This window comes from Malania oleifera, chromosome 1, assembly GCF_029873635.1.
Source record: "Malania oleifera isolate guangnan ecotype guangnan chromosome 1, ASM2987363v1, whole genome shotgun sequence".
Classification (NCBI taxonomy): domain Eukaryota; kingdom Viridiplantae; phylum Streptophyta; class Magnoliopsida; order Santalales; family Ximeniaceae; genus Malania; species Malania oleifera.
The window spans coordinates 38190693-38209259 of NC_080417.1; the positions used below are offsets into that span (position 1 = coordinate 38190693).

The following is an 18567-nucleotide window of genomic DNA, read 5'->3' on the forward strand; positions in this document are numbered from 1 at the left end:
TAGTTACTAACTTTATCATTTTGGTATTCTAGAACGTACAAACACAGTCTTCAGATGCAGCACAATTAATTCCACAGCATAACTACAAGCTTGATGTTCATTCTTTGAACAGTCGTCATCCTGGAGAGGTTTGTTGTTAAGCAGTTTAAGAAATCATGTCTCGTTGCATTTAAGTAGTTGCATAGTTTCTTATCAGTACAATACATAATTTGAATTCTTGTCTCAGAAAATAGTGCTGAACTGTCATTGTCATTTAGTTGTTAATATTGAACTAAGAAAAAGATACATCTGATTCATTCATCCATTTATTTTTTTTGAAGCTCTTTGATTATGGGCAATCATCTGCTGATGAAGATGGCTCTCATTTGCTATGTGTATATATTTTTTAGGTAATAAAAAGTCTATTAAATAAAAAAGATAGATGAAGATGGCTCTCATTTGCTATGTGTATATATTTTTTAGGTAATAAAAAGTCTATTAAATAAAAAAGATAGAAGTGCAATGTGGAGGACAAGACATCCTCCATGAGTCAACTAAATTATGTTACCTACTGCGTTTGTGTTGTATTTCTTTACATCCAAGTATTCTACTTGGGAAACTCAGGCAAAGAAAGTAACTATTTTTTACCATTACTAGGATTAGCATCACTGAAACAAGCTGGTGCTAATCCCAAATTTGCTCTGTATTCATGTGAAATTGTGGAAGATAGTTATGCGTGTCCCTATAACTCCCCTTGAAGTATGATCCAGGATCATGTTCCTGATCCATGGTACTTTTACATCTCAGAATGCAATGATAACTGATTCGGTTTAACAAAAGTGAAGACTTGATCTCTCAAAAGTGTCAATTAGATTAAAGAAGTAGAAGAAAACAATTGAAGATACACAAAAAAAAAGAAAAAAAAGAAAATTGAATCCCAGAATATTTCTAAATGAAATAAAGAAAATATGCAATATCTGTATTTATTTAGAGAAATCTTGTGCCACTTCAAATGTTTAGCTACCTCAGTAAGTACTTCAGAACACATCACAATGTGAAATAGCAAAGGAATGAAGCCTAGCTTTTATGTACCACTTATCAAGCTTAGTGGTATACCCCATTCCAGTAAGGCAGTAACCATGTTGAAAAAGATTTTGTAACAATACTCAATAACAAGAAGCCAACCAACACCCCCCACCCCCGCGTCCCCCCAAAAAAACACCTCACACACCCACACCCACACACCAAAAAAAAAAAAAAAAAAAAAGGAGAAGAAAAGAAAAAAATTTGGACAAAGCTGTTGGCAGTCATTATAACTATCTGGGCCATCCTTCCAGAAGCTGAAATTTCATTTTGAAGGCTTAAATGTAGCTGCTTCTGCTGCTCACATTGAATGCTTATGAGGATGTTAAAGCACAAGTTAAAATATGAGGCAATTGACCGATAATTGCATTCTAAAAAGCAGAAAGATTGCTAAGCAGTAAGTTCTCACATTATTTTATAGCATTTGAGTGTGATGGGCATCGGAATTTATAGAATGCTTTTCCTGGGAATTGCTAGGTACCTTTTTTCTATCCTTGTGGAGAACAGTTTCTATTTTGTTTTAATATTTGCAGCATCTGCTTTTATTTCTATTACTTTTTTCATTTTTAATTTTTTTTGTCATTCTATTTTTATAAATAATCCATATTTTTAGTTCTCATTGAACTTCAACTTATTTCCAGGGTAGGGCTGGTTTTTCTTTGAGGTTAATGTGCCTAAATTGTCACATGGTTGTAGTGGGTGCCTGTTACATTTTTCTTTTAAGGTGTTTAATGAATAGTCATAACTTGGGCAGAAAAGGCCTTCTGGATGGGAGAAATTTTTGTGAATGTAATGTCAAATTATTTTGCCATGGCAATGCTAAAATGCACGAAAGCTACCACACCATGTCAGGGGGCTGGCATGATGTATGGGGGCCTTATCTCTACATTTTGTGAGGCTGTTCTTGTGACTCAAGCCCGTGACCTTTTGTTTTGATTGTTAACACTCGTAACATTGGTTCAATGCTCATCCTCAAACAATGCTAATGATTTGAAATATATGTGTAAAATATGATGCATTGAACTTGTAGAAAATTTGTTGTGAGTGCTAAGAAACCACTACAAAACTTAGCCAGAATTTGGTATCTTTTCTGCAGAAAAATTGAGAAACTTGGTAAATGCGCCGACTAGGGAACATTTTTGTCTGTGGATGGACTTGTACATAGTATTGTACTGCTGCCTATGCCTGTCATACATTTGAGAGTAATAAACTTGGGATTAGCACCAGCTTGTTTCGGTGAATGTTTTTGTAAAGTCTCACCAGCTAGTCTTTGTTATAAAATGAATGCTTTTGTAAAGTTATTGAGTATGTTACACTTTTCAATTTGCATTAGACGTTGTAGGATGGAGAGGGGTTGGCCTAGAATAATTTGCTTTAAGTAAGAAAGGATTTGATGGCACTCCCAACTTTCATATGGTGTTGCCCTAAAACGTGCATAATATAAAAGGATTTGACTATTGATATAACAAAGGCTAGCTAGTGAGACTTAAAATTCTTCGCTGTTGCTGCTGCTGCTGTTTTCATCATGTTTTTGATAAGCTCGAGATGCCTTCATTGAGTTGCCTGGTGGCTTTGGTAATGAGACTCCGTCATATACCAAATTTGGGTATTTTACGTTTCTTTTTTAGGGAGTTCTATTGAAATCCTGTGGACAAAAGGTTGGCAATGGAGGCCAAAACCTTTGTGGCAGAGGCTTTGCTTGGATGCTTCTCCTCTAATACGTAAAATGATGTGCTTTCTCTTACTATTTGACCATCATTCTTGTTATTCCCTCTAATCCTTGTTGCCTTCAGGCTTCAAGAAATTGGATCAGATACTCTTCCACTTTCTGGTTTCTTGTCTTTGATTGCTGCCACCTTTTGCATGCTATTGTGTATCCAAGTGTGTGCATGAGTGGGTATGGTATACTTGAGTTCTGAGCAAGTTTGCTTATGTATGCTGCCATTGCCCTATGTAACACAAAGGCATGCTTATATATGTGCTTGCATAAACATCCATGCATAAATGTACTTTGTTTTGCATTATGTGCCGTTGGCATTGCATCTAATGATATGATTGTGATTTTACTTACATATCTTGATACTTATATTGTGGATAGGGCTCTGCTTTGTTATGTTCTATTATATTTTTCTCACAAAATGAGCTCACTTATACATCATAAATAATAGTTTGAATGTAGGGAATTTAGAGAATCAGTCCTTGGAATGATGCCACACCACTGGGTAAGTTTAAATTACAAAATGTTTTATTCTCTGCCACTTGTTCGATTTCATGTAACTTTAAATTTTATAACAGTAGTCATAATTCATCCTGCAACTACTACTTAATCAGGATAGGAGGGAGGACACTTTGCTTAAGCTGGCACATTTCAGGCGGCACAAAAGGAAAGCACTGAAGAGAACACCTGGCAGAGCTAATAGTTACCCCTTCCATAAACCTGAGGAAAACCATCCTCCTGGGAAAGACTCAACCAAAAAAATATCAAACATCATTGGAAAAGCTGCAAATTATGCTGGTTCTGCAAAATCTAAAAAGGTAATATTGGCCAGGCATATTTACATAGCAATTGAATTGTTGAACCATTTTCACTTGTATGAGATTCAATTGCTTACATTGCTAGATCATGCTAATATGTTCAGTTATGACAGCATATAGGCCCCAGGTCATTTAATGCCAAAACAGTAAATCCTCGAGTTATAGGTCCTATCCCAACAAATTTGTTTTCCCTAGGTTTGGGGCAGGCTTGAGTAGCCCAAGATCACTATGAGTTTGAGAGAGATCACTTCTCCCATTCACTGAAGGACAATGATTTTGTGAAGAAAGCCTAGCCTAGACGTGTTTATATTTCAAACCCTGTCTATGCAACCCATCTTGAAGGTGAAACTTCATTAAATCCCTTACTTTTTTTTTTTTGAAATTAATTTATAATTTATCAAAAATTGGAATTTGATAGATTGAGGAGTGCTTTTTATTATTTTATGCAGATTGAGTTGTCACTTATTCTTCCTTTGATAGATTGGAAAAATGCTTTTTATTTTCATACTTAGGTTGAGTTGTCCCATCTATGCTTCAAATAAAATGGCATATGCCTCATTTGTTATGCCTTTCAAAAATGGAAATTACATTTTCCAGTTAACCCTCCCCCCCTCCTTCTCTGGATGAGTGGTATTGTATTTCCAGGATAGTTGAGACACTTCTTCCCATCAACTCCTGGTGTCTTTTGACATCTGTTGAATATCCAGTTGTCGACCCATGTCTATAGAATTGGAAGTCTCAAGAAAATGAATGACGTTCAGAAATCAAAAAGAAGGAAACAGCCTAATTGTGACCTGAAACTTGAAGAATAAAGACGAGGAAAATAAAGCAGCATTGCCCACCCAGAAGTCTTCCCAAAAATGAATCTAAGAACCATTAGCCAAGATAAACTTAGTGATAGGAACAAAAGTGGTAGACTTGAGAAATACACCTCTATGGGCTTTCTGAAGAACATCTAATTCCTAAATTAGCACCCCAACCATTCTCACGCATTCCAAATTTACTTTTGATGACTCTATGCTAGAGAGGAGTCCTCTAAGGGAAATCACCATAACCAATTTTGTCAAAAGAGCAGTGTCTTTAGACCTCAACTTACCAAGACCTAAAGCCCCCTCCAACAGAGACCTACAGTCTCTTAGCTAACAAGGTTATCTCTCTTATCCCCAACCCCTGGCAAAAGGAGATCCCATCTGATTTTAATTTTACTGGCTGTCCCCAACATAATCCTAAAAACGGACAAATAATGAGGGATACTAGCAAGACAAGCCTGAATAAGAGTAATGCGATCCCCTGAAGAAAATAATGCACCTTTCCACCCATCCAAATGCTTAAAGAGACTCTCCATCACTAGATCCCGGAAAACCACAGACCTAGGATTACATCCCAATGGGACACCTGGATAAAGCAAAGGCTGATTCAAAAGACCCCAGCCTGCTAACAAAGCCAACTCCCTAAACATTCTAGATGTCAAATTGATGGCTGCAATACCACTCTTAAATTAATTTTAAGTCCAGAAACTCTCTCAACTATTTGAAGAAGAGTCAAAATATTCAAAAAAGAATCTCTATGGTCACTAATGAAAAACAAAGTATGAAATATTCAAAAAAGAATCTCTATAGTCACTAATGAAAAACAAAGTATCATTAGCAAATTGATGATGGGACACAAACCCCCTCTCTACCCACATCCATTCCTTGAACTAAACCCTTATCAACCGCCCTCTTCCCCATTCTACTCAAAACATCAACAATCAAAACAAACAAAATGGGAGATAATGGATCCCCTTGTCTAGCACCTCTCAAAACTCTAAACCAAGATTTAGGTTCTCCATTCACAATAACTGAGGAATAAGCATTAGACAAGAAATCCCTCATCCAAGTCCTCCATCTCTCCCCAAACCCTGATCTAGCCAACACCTTGTCCAAAAAATTTCAATTAACCCTATCAGAAGCTTTTTCAAAATCCAATTTGAATAGGATGTCCCTCTCCTTCTTCCTACAAAGCTCCTTTGCAACCTTATCATCACCCAAAATACCACCCACAATCTGCCTACTTCTCACAAATGCACTTTGAGGCTTAGAAATAGTATCATCTAACTCCACAGTGACCACACTCAACCTATTAGCTAGTAATTTTGCAATGATCTTATACACACTACTCACTAAGCTAATAGGCCTAAAATCAGCAATGTTAATAGATCTATTCCTCTTAGGAACCAAAGTGATGAAGGTGGAATTAGTTCTATTGCTCAATCCTGTACAATAAAATTCATTAAAGGCCTTTAACAAATCCACATTCCAACATTCCTGAAAAAAATCAAATTAAACCCATTTGGACCTGGCGCTTACATGATCTCTGGAAATGGGATTCCAATATAAACCCACAATCATAGGCCTACAAAAATTCTCGAGTAAAGATTGGAAAAGAAATTAGTAATCTCATTCGCAATTAAACAAGAATAAAAAATAACCTCATTTCCTCCCAGATCCAATCCCATAATTGTGTTTTTCCTCATCTTCCAATTAGCCAATCTATGAAAAAATTTGTATTACAATCACCTTCTTTTGCCCACTTAAAATTCGCTCTTTTTCCTCCCAACTCCTTTAAAAGTCAAATCCTCTAATTCGTTCTTCAAGGAAACCCGTTTAGCTTGCTCACTATCCAAATTACTAACACCTTCCTCTTGTATATCTAAAAATCAAACTCGCCCAAAATGACAGCCTTCTTCATCTTAATATCCTCAACAACTTCCCTATTCCTAATTTTCAAAGTTATCTTAAGACGCTTAAGCTTTCTTATATTTTATCACCACTGAAAGAAAAGAATCGTGATTAGGCCACATATTTTTCAAATTGAAAGGGAGGGACAAGCTAAAATAATCACGAAAACTCAACATTGGGACACTGTACTAACCACATCAACTCTAGTAAACCAAAAATGTAAAATTTTCAACCATATATTAAGCCTTTGTGTGGACTCATATTCTCCCACAAATGCTCCTGTTTCTTTCTGTCCGTACACAACCCAAGACATACTGCGAGGGATTAATATATCTTTTCTATTTTTTTACCTATTTACTCCCTGCCAAGCCTGCAACCTCATGAAAACTGAGTTGGTCATCACCCATGAAGGACCAACAAAAAAGAGAGCTGCATCCCACAAATCCCTAGTCATGGTTTTGAAAAAACACTAGAGGTCAGAATAACAGTAATGGTTGCAGTGTAACGGTTTGGGCATTATGGACTTTACGTTTTTAAACACGGAATTTGTGAATTCATTTTTTGCATGAGCAAGCTAGTTAAGAACATATATGTTTTGATTCTAGAATCCTACATACCAATGCTTTATTATTTTTAATTAATTAATCAGTCTACATATAACATGTACTACAAGTACTAAGTCTTATCTTTGCTTCTTTAGTTATTGGCAAGTAGCATGCATTTGCTACTTTTCATCACTTTATTGATCATAAGTAAACAAAATGTAAAATGTAAAATGTTCATATTCCAAACTAGAGCATAAATGCAGAGCAGTATTGCTTGTTTTTATCTCCAGATTAGGCAGAATAAAAATTGCAAAAAATTAAAATTGAAGAAACTCTGCCTGTGATGCAATTAATGTTCTAATTTTTTTCACACATAGCCAGTCCTAAGCTTGGATAAAGGAGGAGGTTTGCGTTAGGTAGTTGACAGCTAGCGTAAAATTTGTCAGATCACTATGATATGAATCCTTACGGAATATTTGTTGGGCGTCCTCTACGAGCGACCACCCAGGTGTAGCAAAAAGTGGGCGAGAGTGGGCTAGGTTGTCGCCCCGAATCGACACGCCTTGTTGGCGCCCGGGTATGGTGTCAAATATGCGAACGTTCCTGCATCATTCTGGACGTGGGTAGGTAAAGAAGTTAGTTCAACAAACTAGGATTAAATTAACAACTTGGAATATAGTGACACTTATGGGTAAAAGTATGGAAATTGTGGACACAATGATTAGACGAAAATTTAATATAATTTGCTTTCAACAAACTAAGTGGGTGGGGGATAAAGTTAGAGAAATTGATAAATTAGGATTTAAACTTTGGTACACTGGAAAAGAAAAACATAAGAATGGAGTAGTAATTATTGTAAACAAAAACTTAAAAGATAGCGTTGTTGATGTAAACAGTGTAGGGGATAGAATTATAAAAATCAAGATGGTATTAGGACAAGAGACAATAAATATCATTAGTGCTAATGCTCCTCAAGTAGGCTTAGCAGAAAATTTTAAGAGACAATTTTGGGAAGATATAGATGGTATTATACAAGGCATACCAAAGACTAAGAAAATATTTATAGGAAGAGATCTGAATGGACACATTGGAAGGGATAATAAAAGTTATGAGAGGATGCATAGAGGATATGGTGACAAAAATAAGCCTGGGAAGATGATCTTAGATTTCCCTATGTCATATGATTTTAGTATTTGAATACTTGCTTTAAGAAGAGAGAAGAACACTTAATAACCTTTAAAAGTAGACAAAATGGAAGTCAAATAGATTTCTTTTTAATTAGGAGGGTAGATCGTTTATCATGCAAGGATTGTAAAGTTATTCTAGGTGAAAGCCTAACCACACAACGTAAAATCTTAGTGTTAGATGTATGTATTAAAAAATGGAAGAAAAATGATAAAATAAATTAGTGTAGAAGTAATAGGTGGTGGAACCTAAAGGGAGATTAAAGATAAAATGATAAAAGATGGGGATTGGACTATAGAGGATGGGATAGATACAAATGCTCTTTGGAGTAGATTAGCTAGCTCTATTAAAAAGATAACAAAAGAGATTTTAGGTGAATCAAGGGAAAGATTCTTGAATAGCAAAGAAAGTTGGTGGTGAGATAAAAATGTCCAAAAAGTTGTAAAGACAAAATAATTTGGTATAAACGTGGCAAAAATGTAGAAACATAGATAACTTTGAAAAGTATAAAGAGGCGAGAAAAGAAGCAAAAAATGCTGTTAGTGAAGCTAAATACAGATAATTTAATAATTTGTATGATAGATTAGATACAAAATAAGTGGAAAGAGATATATTTAAACTTGCTAAAGTTAGAGAAAGAAAGAGTAAGGACTTAGGAAATGTAAAATGTATAAAAAGTGAGAATGATATTATCTTGGTTAAGGACGAAGACATAAAAGAAAGATGATGTAGTTACTTTAGTAAGTTGTTTAATAAAAACTAAATAGAAGACTTAAACTTAGATTTTGCAAATGCAGAATAGATTACAAATATGAGATTTATTCGCAAAATTAGAGTTAATGAAGTTAAGTTTGCACTAAAAAAATGAAAAATAGGAAAGCTATAGGACCGCATAACATCCCAATTGAAGTTTGGAAATGCTTAGGTAATAACGGAATTATATGGTTAACTAATTTATTTAATGCAGTTATAAAAACTAAGAAAATGGCAGATGAATGGAGGAAAAGTACTTTAATACCTATAGGAGATATTCAAAATTGTAATAACTATCGTGGAATTAAACTTCTGAGTCATACAATGAAACTATGGGAATGGGTAGTTGAACAAAGATTAAGGCTAAAAACGAAGGTCTCAGAAAATCAATTTGGTTTTATGCCTAGGAGATCTACCACAAAAGCTATATATCTTTTAAGAAGATTAATGAAAAAGTTCAGGGAAAACACGAGTGACTTGCATATTGTATTTATTGACCTAGAGAAAACATATAATAGGGTATGGAGGGAAGTTCTGTGGTGAGTTTTAGAAAAAAAAATGTGTATGTAGTAGATACTGATGTCATTAAGGATATTTACGATGGAGTAATGACTAGTGTGTAAGGACTATAGATGGAGAAACTAGAGAATTTCCAATCACCATACGTTTGCATCAAGGATCTACTTTGATCCCTTATCTTTTTGCTTTAGTAATGGACCAACTGACTAAGAGTATTCAAAAGGAGATTCCATGGTGTGTGTCTTTTTGCAGATGATATTGTATTAATTGATGAATCTAGAGGCGGATTAAAGGCTGAGTTAGAATTATGGAGAGAAGTTTTGGAATCTAGAGACTTTAGGATAAGTAGAAATAAAATAGAATATATGAAATGTAATTTGAGTAATGGTAGGTGGAATATTGGAGACAAAGTTAAACTTGATGATGAAGAAATAAATAGCACTTGAAGATTTCGATATCTTGGATCTATTATGCAAGTTAAAGGAGAAATTGAAGATGATGTAATGCGTAGAGTTAAAAGAGGTTGGGTAAAATGGAGAAGTGCTTCAAGTGTGCTTTGTGATCTTATAATACCCTTAAAATTAAAATGGAAGTTTTATAGGAAGTCTATAAGACTAACTATGCTATATAGATTTGAATGTCGTGCAATGAAGAAACAAGATATCCAAAAAGTAAAAGTTTCCGAGATGAGAATGCTTAGATGGGTGAGTGGTATAACACTGAAAGATAAATTAAAGAATGAACATATTCACGGTAGGTTAGGCATAACTCCTATAGAAGATAAGATAAGGGAGGGACGACTCAGTGGGTATGGACACTTGCAACGTAGGCTACATAATGCGCTAGTGAGGAAGAGTGAGTTAGTTACTGTGGGGGGTAGTAGAAGGAGTTAGGGGTAGGCCTAAAATAATTTGGAATGTGATAGTCTGTAAGGATTTAATAGTCCTGAATCTATCAAAAGAAATGGTCTATGATTGCATAAATTGGTGGAAAAAGATTCATATAACCAACCCCACCTAGTGGGACTTATGGCTTCATTTTGTTGTTGTAAACTTGCAATATGCAAATATGATTGTTATTTTAATGAGGAAAGAAGTTAGGTTTATTTAAATGCTAGTTATTAAAGGAATAATTACTAAATATCTAATTAAATAAACCTAGAAATATTTTTTAATTACTTTTAAAAATAAATCAACTTAAAAAACTGTGTTTTTTTTTTTTTTTTTAAAGCTCTAATAGAGGACAAAGACTGAAAAAAAGTGCAGAGAATGGACTCAAACCTATTTTAGCCATTTACAGCCAGTCTGATAACGTAGGCAGTCCATAGTTGGCCTGTAGTGGGCCATAATCGCCATTAAGTACAGTGCAAACTGTATCGGCAGATATGGTTGTGAATCAGGGACTTCTGAGATATTGCACTGCAATGGCCTGTGAAGCCACCAGTACCTCTGCCTAATGGCTGATACAAGCACACAACTGCTATGCACCAATTTTTAAAATTTGTCTTTAGTCAACTTACAGCCAAGGTGATGAAAGGTTTCAACCACAATTTTGTTATATTATTTTGTTATCAAACATGGGATCTCACTAAGATATGAACAAATATAAAACAGATTCTCTATACATTTGATACGATCTCATTAAAATATGAACAAATACAAAGCAGACTGTTTATATATTTGATACTTTGATGTAGGGGTGAGCAAACGGTCGGTTCGGCCAAATTCGGTTAATTAACCGAATTAACCGAAATTTTCGGTTAATGATTTCTGATAATTGAACCGACCGAACAAAGGAAGCTCACCAAACCGAACCCGACCGAATTACCTTTTCGGGTAATTCGGTTAACCGAATTTAACCGAAATAATTTGAAATTAATTATTAAAAACAGAATATAATTATAACTTTTTTACTAATTCGAGCTTAATTAAGCATCTCATCTATTAATTTTATTCATAAAAAAGATATTTTGGTATTAAACTATAAGAGTAGAATCACTAGAATCATTAATTATCAATTCGGTTAATTCGGTTAACGGAATTGATAATTCATATTAACCGAATCGATAACCGATTAACCGAAAATTGGTAAAATCGTAACCGAACCGAACCGACCCTAGTTCTTGACCAAACCGAACCGACCGAAATTGGTCGGTTAATTCGGTTAATTCGGGTTTCCCCGAATTATGCTCACCCCTACTTTGATGTACTAAATTTGCTTTAAAATATGAACAAAAATAATGAAGATTGTCTATATGCTTGATACTTTGATGTACTAAATTTGCAAATACATGCATATGTGACTATTCCCTTGTGTCCAGAGCTTCTGGATCCATTGCAACCATAGCTTCGTCCCATATGTATTTTAAAATAACTTATTTTAGCATCAGTAAAACGTGCCACTTATTCCTTCGAGTCATATTTATTATGCCAATTTCAAAAATATACCCTAATGATCATTCAGTTTAAGTGGACTTGTTACTTTGAAAGCAAACCTCTGACCTTCACATTTAGGCATTGGAGGTGGTTTTATGGGTTATTCTCCCTGGTTGTATTTTTGTTTCCCTTGATTGTGTAGGAAGCGTGTTATTTCTCTTTTGATTGATACAAATATCACTCTTTTCAACACGGTTTTAAACCCAAAGCATGAATATCAGTGTAATCTTTTCTTTGTGAGAGTTGTAACAACCAGTAAAAGCATATAAGAGTAAGGACGCATGCGTCTGTTTCATTAGATATAGGTGTAATTCAAACTTTGGCCATTGCTGCAAGTGAAAAATTTGGATTTCGCCTTTCCTAAAATACCTTCCTGGAAGTTAACAAGATTTCAAAAACTTGCTTCCCACACTGCTTCACCCTTTACAAAGCATTGTATCATGTAAGAATCTCATAGACTTCTGCTGGTGAATTCATCATGATGGTACCTCATCATATAATTTTTTTGTTCCTTTATGCAGCCAATGACTTACATTCCTACCATAACAAATTATACCCAGCTTTGGTGGGTTCCTAATGTTGTCGTGGCTCATCAAAAGGAAGGGATAGAAGCTGTTCATATGGCATCTGGCCGCACTATTTGCAAGGTAAAGATTACACACAAATCATGTTCCCAGTTTTGTTATTTTTAAGAAAATACTATAGGGTTTGAGAAACTTTTTTGCTTAAATCATGTGTTGAAGTTTACAACAGAAGAAAAATGACTACACCTTTCCCAGCTATTTGCATGGTGCTCGTCTGGAGACCTCGAGACTAATTAATAAACCAAATGTTGTCTATTGATGTTTGTGAAACAGCATGTTTTTTTTTGAAACTCTATCTGTGTTGATTTAACCAGTTGCAGTATAGTTTGGTATTGCTTTCTTAGAATAATTGTGATAAAAAATTACATTTATTCTAAATCTCATCTGTAAGTTGTAAGCTGCACCAATAGAAGAGGAGCAGTGATCATCAATTTGCAGAAGTGAAACTTGGGAGATGAATATTAAAGTTCTGATTTTATTTTGATTGCCTTTCTTATAAAGGCTTGTGAAGGGATTGTTCAAATATTTTATCAATATATTTTTTGGCTGACTTCTTGTGTCTTCAGATTAGATTTTATCATGCATTCTGAACTGTGAAGACAATGGTGAAAGCTGGCCTTTGGCCCCATGGCTTGTAACAGCACCTTGAATATTTTTTGCGCTCATATTGTTAGATATGCACTTTTATGCATATGCAAATAACTCAATGCATAAGGATCTGTTTGTTTTATATTTTTCTTGCTATTTTCTGTCAAATGTATTGCTTATTTAGGATCTGTTTCACCAGCTTCATCTTCAAGAAGGTGGTCTCCATGCTGATATTAATGGAGATGGAGTTCTAGATCATGTCCAGGTGCGCTTTTGCCCCATGCAAACCAAAGGGAGAAAAAATCTTCTTTGTTTCATGTCATTTTTTTAATTTTTTTTGTTTTTTTGCAATGCAATATATGAACGAAAATGGCATTAACCAAAATCCACACAACACAAATTCAAGGTCTGAACTCCAAGCTCTTAATTAAATATGGGGTTAGTTTAGTGCAGAAATTAGCCACCATTTTCAAGTGTGCAATTTTACTCTGAATTTGCAATCTCTCCACCAAATTTGGAAAAACAGAAACAATTTATAGGATTCTGGATGGATTTTAGGTGATCAATATTACAGGAATGTATTTTTCTTCTCTGTAGGTTGTTGGGGGAAATGGTGCTGAGCAGACTGTTGTTAGCGGGTCCATGGAAGTTCTGCGACCCTGTTGGGCTGTTGCAACCTCTGGTGTACCAGTACGAGAACAACTATTCAATGCATCTATATGTCATCATTCCCCTTTTAACTTATTCCAGCATGGGGAATTTTCCAGAAACTTTGCTCATACTCCAGATGTGGGTTCTCTGGAGGTAGCAACACCCATTCTTATCCCAAGGGATGACGGTCACAGGCATCGTAAGGGAAGTCATGGTGATGTTGTTTTCCTAACAAGTCGAGGGGAGGTATTCTGTTGATTTGATTTGCCTTCACATTATTTCTTAGTTATTGTGAAATTGGATTTAGCAGCAGTTTTTTTTTACTAAGCAGGGGTGGTGGATATGGTTGTTTTGGGTGGTTAATCTGCATTTACATGCTTTATTCCTTTAGCTGTCTTAAAATACTGTGAACTACAGGCAGTTTTGACACCAAAGAAAAATTATTGTAGAATTTAGCAGTAATTTTTGTTTTTTTAATGGGGCAAATCAAGAAGGAGAATCGATTTTTCATCAAACAAAAGTTGTTGGCATGATCATCCTATACATGCAACAAAAAATTGATTCATTTTGTGTGTCGGGCAGTTATATTCTAGTAATGTCTAGAAAACACTTCATGTTTGATTACCACTTTATTGAAAAGCTTAAGCTATTATGTTGTGGGCCAGCAATGTATATTAAGCTTTAATACTCCCCTGCACATGCACCCTGATTGCACTTGGAGAGATAAACATAAGATATTAACACCCATTACAAGGAATAAAATATATATTTTTTAAATACCATACAATGAATGTGTGCAACAAGACTAGAACTCAGGACCTCCTAGTAACCAGCTTTGATACCATGTTAAATTACCATTTTACTTAAAAAGTTTGAACTGTTAGGTTGTGGGCCAACAAGATATATCAAGCTTTAGCAAGTGCTGTGGAGCAAGATTCTAAATTTTAGCCTTGGAAAACACATTAACATTCCTTTTGGATGAACATTGTCCATGCAGGTTTTGATTTTCCCTCTTTTCAGGTAACATCATATTCCCCTGGCTTGCATGGCCATGATGCTGTTTGGCAATGGCAACTCTTGACAGGAGCTACGTGGTCAAACCTTCCATCTCCATCTGGGATGATGGATTCCAGTACAGTGATTCCAACACTGAAGGCTCTTCCGTTGCGTGTTCATGATAATCAGGTAATGATATTAGCATCTGGAGATCAGGAAGCTGTAGTGATATCACCAGGTGGAAGTCTGTTAACATCGATTGATCTTCCTGCACAACCCACACATTCCCTGATATGCGATGACTTCTCAAATGATGGTCTCACTGACCTCATTCTTGTGACCTCTAATGGGGTGTATGGCTTTGTTCAGACCAGGCAACCCGGCGCCCTCTTCTTTAGCACACTGGTGGGTTGCCTTATAATTGTAATGGGAGTTATATTTGTTTCCCAACATTTAAATTCCATGAAGGGCAAACCCCGCTCTTCATCTGGTCCTCGTTGAAGATAGAGGTCCTGCACTCTGTTACCATCACTGAAGTTTGTGGCCCTTGTGAAGAAGCAAAACTATTGATAAAGGTTCGTGAGAGTTGTGTGAAGTTCCAAGTAGTAGAACATCTGATCTAGGCATAATAGGCTTCTAGGCATGAAGGGTTCGATAAGTATTTCTGGATCCATCATATTGTTCCTTACAGGTTTCAACATTGAAGATATCTTGGTTGTAAAATTTATAGAATTACAATCAGCAGAGGACTTAGAACCAAATGTTATGTAGCTTTGGTAGATTTTGGAATCTGCCTCGTAGTTTATCAGATAGATATGCTAATGTTCTGTCTCACAGCTTATAGTGCCGAGTAATTTCTTGCAGGCGTGAGGGTTATGAAAGACCTTGTCTGTAGCATGTGCCTTATTTTGAACCAGGCCATTGTTCGTTAAAGATGATGGTGTGCCTTTGTGGGTACATGGTTTTCTTACAAAACCAGTCCTGGTTTTTATTTTTTTTCCCATGGTGTTTAGGGACTGTTAAAAGATTTGTATTAGTGAAAGGATTTTGTTAACACAATTGCAATTGGACGTGTGTAATTTCTGTTATGTATTGTGTTCACAAAATTACTTTTTTATATCTATTTATTTTTATAATTTAATTAGATTTTCAGCCCATTTAAAACAAACTTTTCAAATTATGTACAGAAAGTCATGATCAGTTCATTCATGATCATTCACTCTGGAAAATTTCAGATTTTTTCATCCACATTTCCTTTAAACTTAATGAAGAAGATGTTAGTTCGATTAAAGCTACCTATCTGGGAATGACTCCATCAGATCTTAAGCTTGCTAGAGAAGAATGTTATTCTTTATTAAAGTAAGGTCTCATTAAATCAACCAACTCTTCTTGGGCATGTCAAACATTTTATGTTGAAAAAAGATTTTAAAATGTTAAAAATATATATAGGATACGGTTAGAGGTAATTATGAAGTAATTGTCCTAGTAATAAATATTAAATTGTTTGTTTGCCTTTGATTTGTGGAATACTTATTTTTGAAAAAAAAATTAAAATATGGAGCTGTTATAAAAAATGTTTATGGGTGTAATAACTGAGGAGTCATTTGATGTAAATGTTTGTTACTCATTTAATACAGAATCAGGTGGGAATAGATATTTTCATTGTGAAATTTAAGAAGAATTATACATTTGTGCGGCTAAGTTTAAAATGGTAATTTTTTTTATTTTTTATATAACATATCAAAATTTTATATTATGATTTCTTTTAGTAAGATAGAATGAGAGGAATTGCATATAGATGATTTGGGTTTGCAGTGTAGGCTAAACAGTGTGCTAGCAAGGAGTGAGGCAGTTATTATTAGTGGGGGACAGCTAAAATTATTTGGAATGAGATATTAAAGATACAATAGTTTTTAAATAGTTGGAGAAAATTGGCTCTCACCATATAAATTGAAGAAAAATTATTTACGATCCAATCTAGTTGCTTTATTTAAAATGTGATGTATAGGATTGCTTGAAACCATTTATGTAAAAGTATTTTTTTTAAAAAAATATTAAATTTAATAAATGTTGATAATAAGTAATGAGTTGCGAAAAGTAGCGAAAGTTATTAGTGGTGTTTGATTGCATTTAAATTAGGATTTATATACTTACTTTTATTATAGGGAGTTGTATGATTATTCTTAAATATATTTTAAATTAAAAATATTAAAATTTTTAATTAAAAATTTCATTAATAATTATTTTAATTATTTTTAATTAAAATGTAAATATTTTCTATTAAATAACATAATATAAGATTATTATTTTCAATAATAACAATATTGTTATTAATGTATTAATGTATATGTATAGCATATTATTATCATATAATTTATGATAAGATTAATATTATTAATTAAATTAAAAATTTTATTTTATTTAATGTTAATTTAAATTAATAGATCTTATTCCATCCATAATTGAATCATAATAACTAATATGTCACAATATCTATCTATATATATATATATATATATATATATATATAATATAATATGAATAAGACTATAGATATTTTATAATTGAAATTTAATGATGTTTGCATTAATTCTCTAATTAAGATTTAAATATTTTTATTAATTAAAATAAAATAATATATTATTTTTTAATTAACAATAATATTGTTATTAATGTATATTTATAGCATATGATTATCACATAATTTATGTTAAAAATAGTATTAATAACTACATTAAAAAATTTAATTTATTTTATGTTAATTCAAGTTTATAGATGGTTCTTTTTATTTATTCCAAAATTAAATTTTATTTCATTAAATTTTATTTCTTAATTAAAAAAATTAAGTAATATATGTTAATTTTTAGTTTTAATTAAAATTTAAATATTTTTTCTAAGTAAAAATAATATAATATTATTTTTTTTTTAACAATAATTTTGTTTTTAATGTATACTTACTACATACAATTATCATATTACTTTATGTTAAAATAATATTATTAATCAAATTGGTATTTTTAATTTAATATTAAGTTAAATTTATAGATGATTATTGTTCTACATTCTATAATTAAATTATGTTTTGCCAATAATTAATATATTATAATATGTAATAAAATAATATATAATTATTTTCTAATATATTTTTTTAAAAATTATAAAATAATTTTTTTTATATTTACAAAATTGATCTCGTTTTTGAACAATATCGCTTATAAGTGACCAAAAAATTATCTTAAATTGTTTCTCAAAATTCACTTAATTAGCTATCAAAAACGTGATTTTGGAAAAAAAAATATTTCTTGCAATTAGTGTTTGTTGCAATACATGTAGATGAAACCTTTTTTTTTTTTTTTTTTGTAATAATATTTATTTAAAATGATAAATGCTATAAGCATTTTATTTTTAAGTGCTAACAAACGAAGGCTAAGGCTTCATTTGTTATTGTTGTTGTTATGTTGTTGCTCTTCCATTCTTAATGAAATATATATATTCTACAAACTATATTTAATCTTAAAAGATTAGGTATAAAATAAAATAATTGTTAATTTTTATTGCTAATACTTTTGTGATTTGCAATTTTTTTAAACATTCTTCAAAATGTAATGTGTTGACTTTGGTGTAATTTCAAGAGAGGGGGGAGGGGGTGAATTGGAAATTTAAAAATTTTTCCTAGGTTCAGCTAAGCCAGCAATAATAATACACAACTTAGGGTCTGTCTAAACTTTTCCTAATATCATAGAAAAAACTATTGAGTAAATATTTAAACAAATAAACCAATCTCAGTATTTCTCAACCATTCAAACCATGTATGTAAAATAATCAAGACAATAAATAATAGCATACATGTACGAAAATTGAAATGTAGAAAATAAGGGAACAAATGATATGATATCGGGGTTCGGTCAATACTGCCTATGTCCCCGCCTCAAGCTCATAAGTAAGAGGATTCCATTAATACTCGCTTACCGAGTGAAACGACATCGGTTACAAC

General features: G+C 33.1%; 1 protein-coding gene across 1 annotated transcript in view; it reads left to right on the top strand.

Annotated features, from left to right (window-relative positions):
• LOC131157353 (uncharacterized) overlaps positions 1 to 15661 on the top strand; it is a 30137-nt gene extending 14476 nt beyond the window's left edge. Inside the window, exons 7-13 of the mRNA XM_058111432.1 lie at positions 33 to 128; positions 3231 to 3284; positions 3394 to 3597; positions 12276 to 12401; positions 13126 to 13191; positions 13524 to 13823; positions 14598 to 15661. Coding sequence (XP_057967415.1) covers positions 33 to 128; positions 3231 to 3284; positions 3394 to 3597; positions 12276 to 12401; positions 13126 to 13191; positions 13524 to 13823; positions 14598 to 15074 — 1323 coding nt within the window. The 3' untranslated portion in view covers positions 15075 to 15661. The remainder of the gene's footprint in view (positions 1 to 32; positions 129 to 3230; positions 3285 to 3393; positions 3598 to 12275; positions 12402 to 13125; positions 13192 to 13523; positions 13824 to 14597) is intronic.
• The last annotated feature ends 2906 nt before the right edge of the window (positions 15662 to 18567 follow it).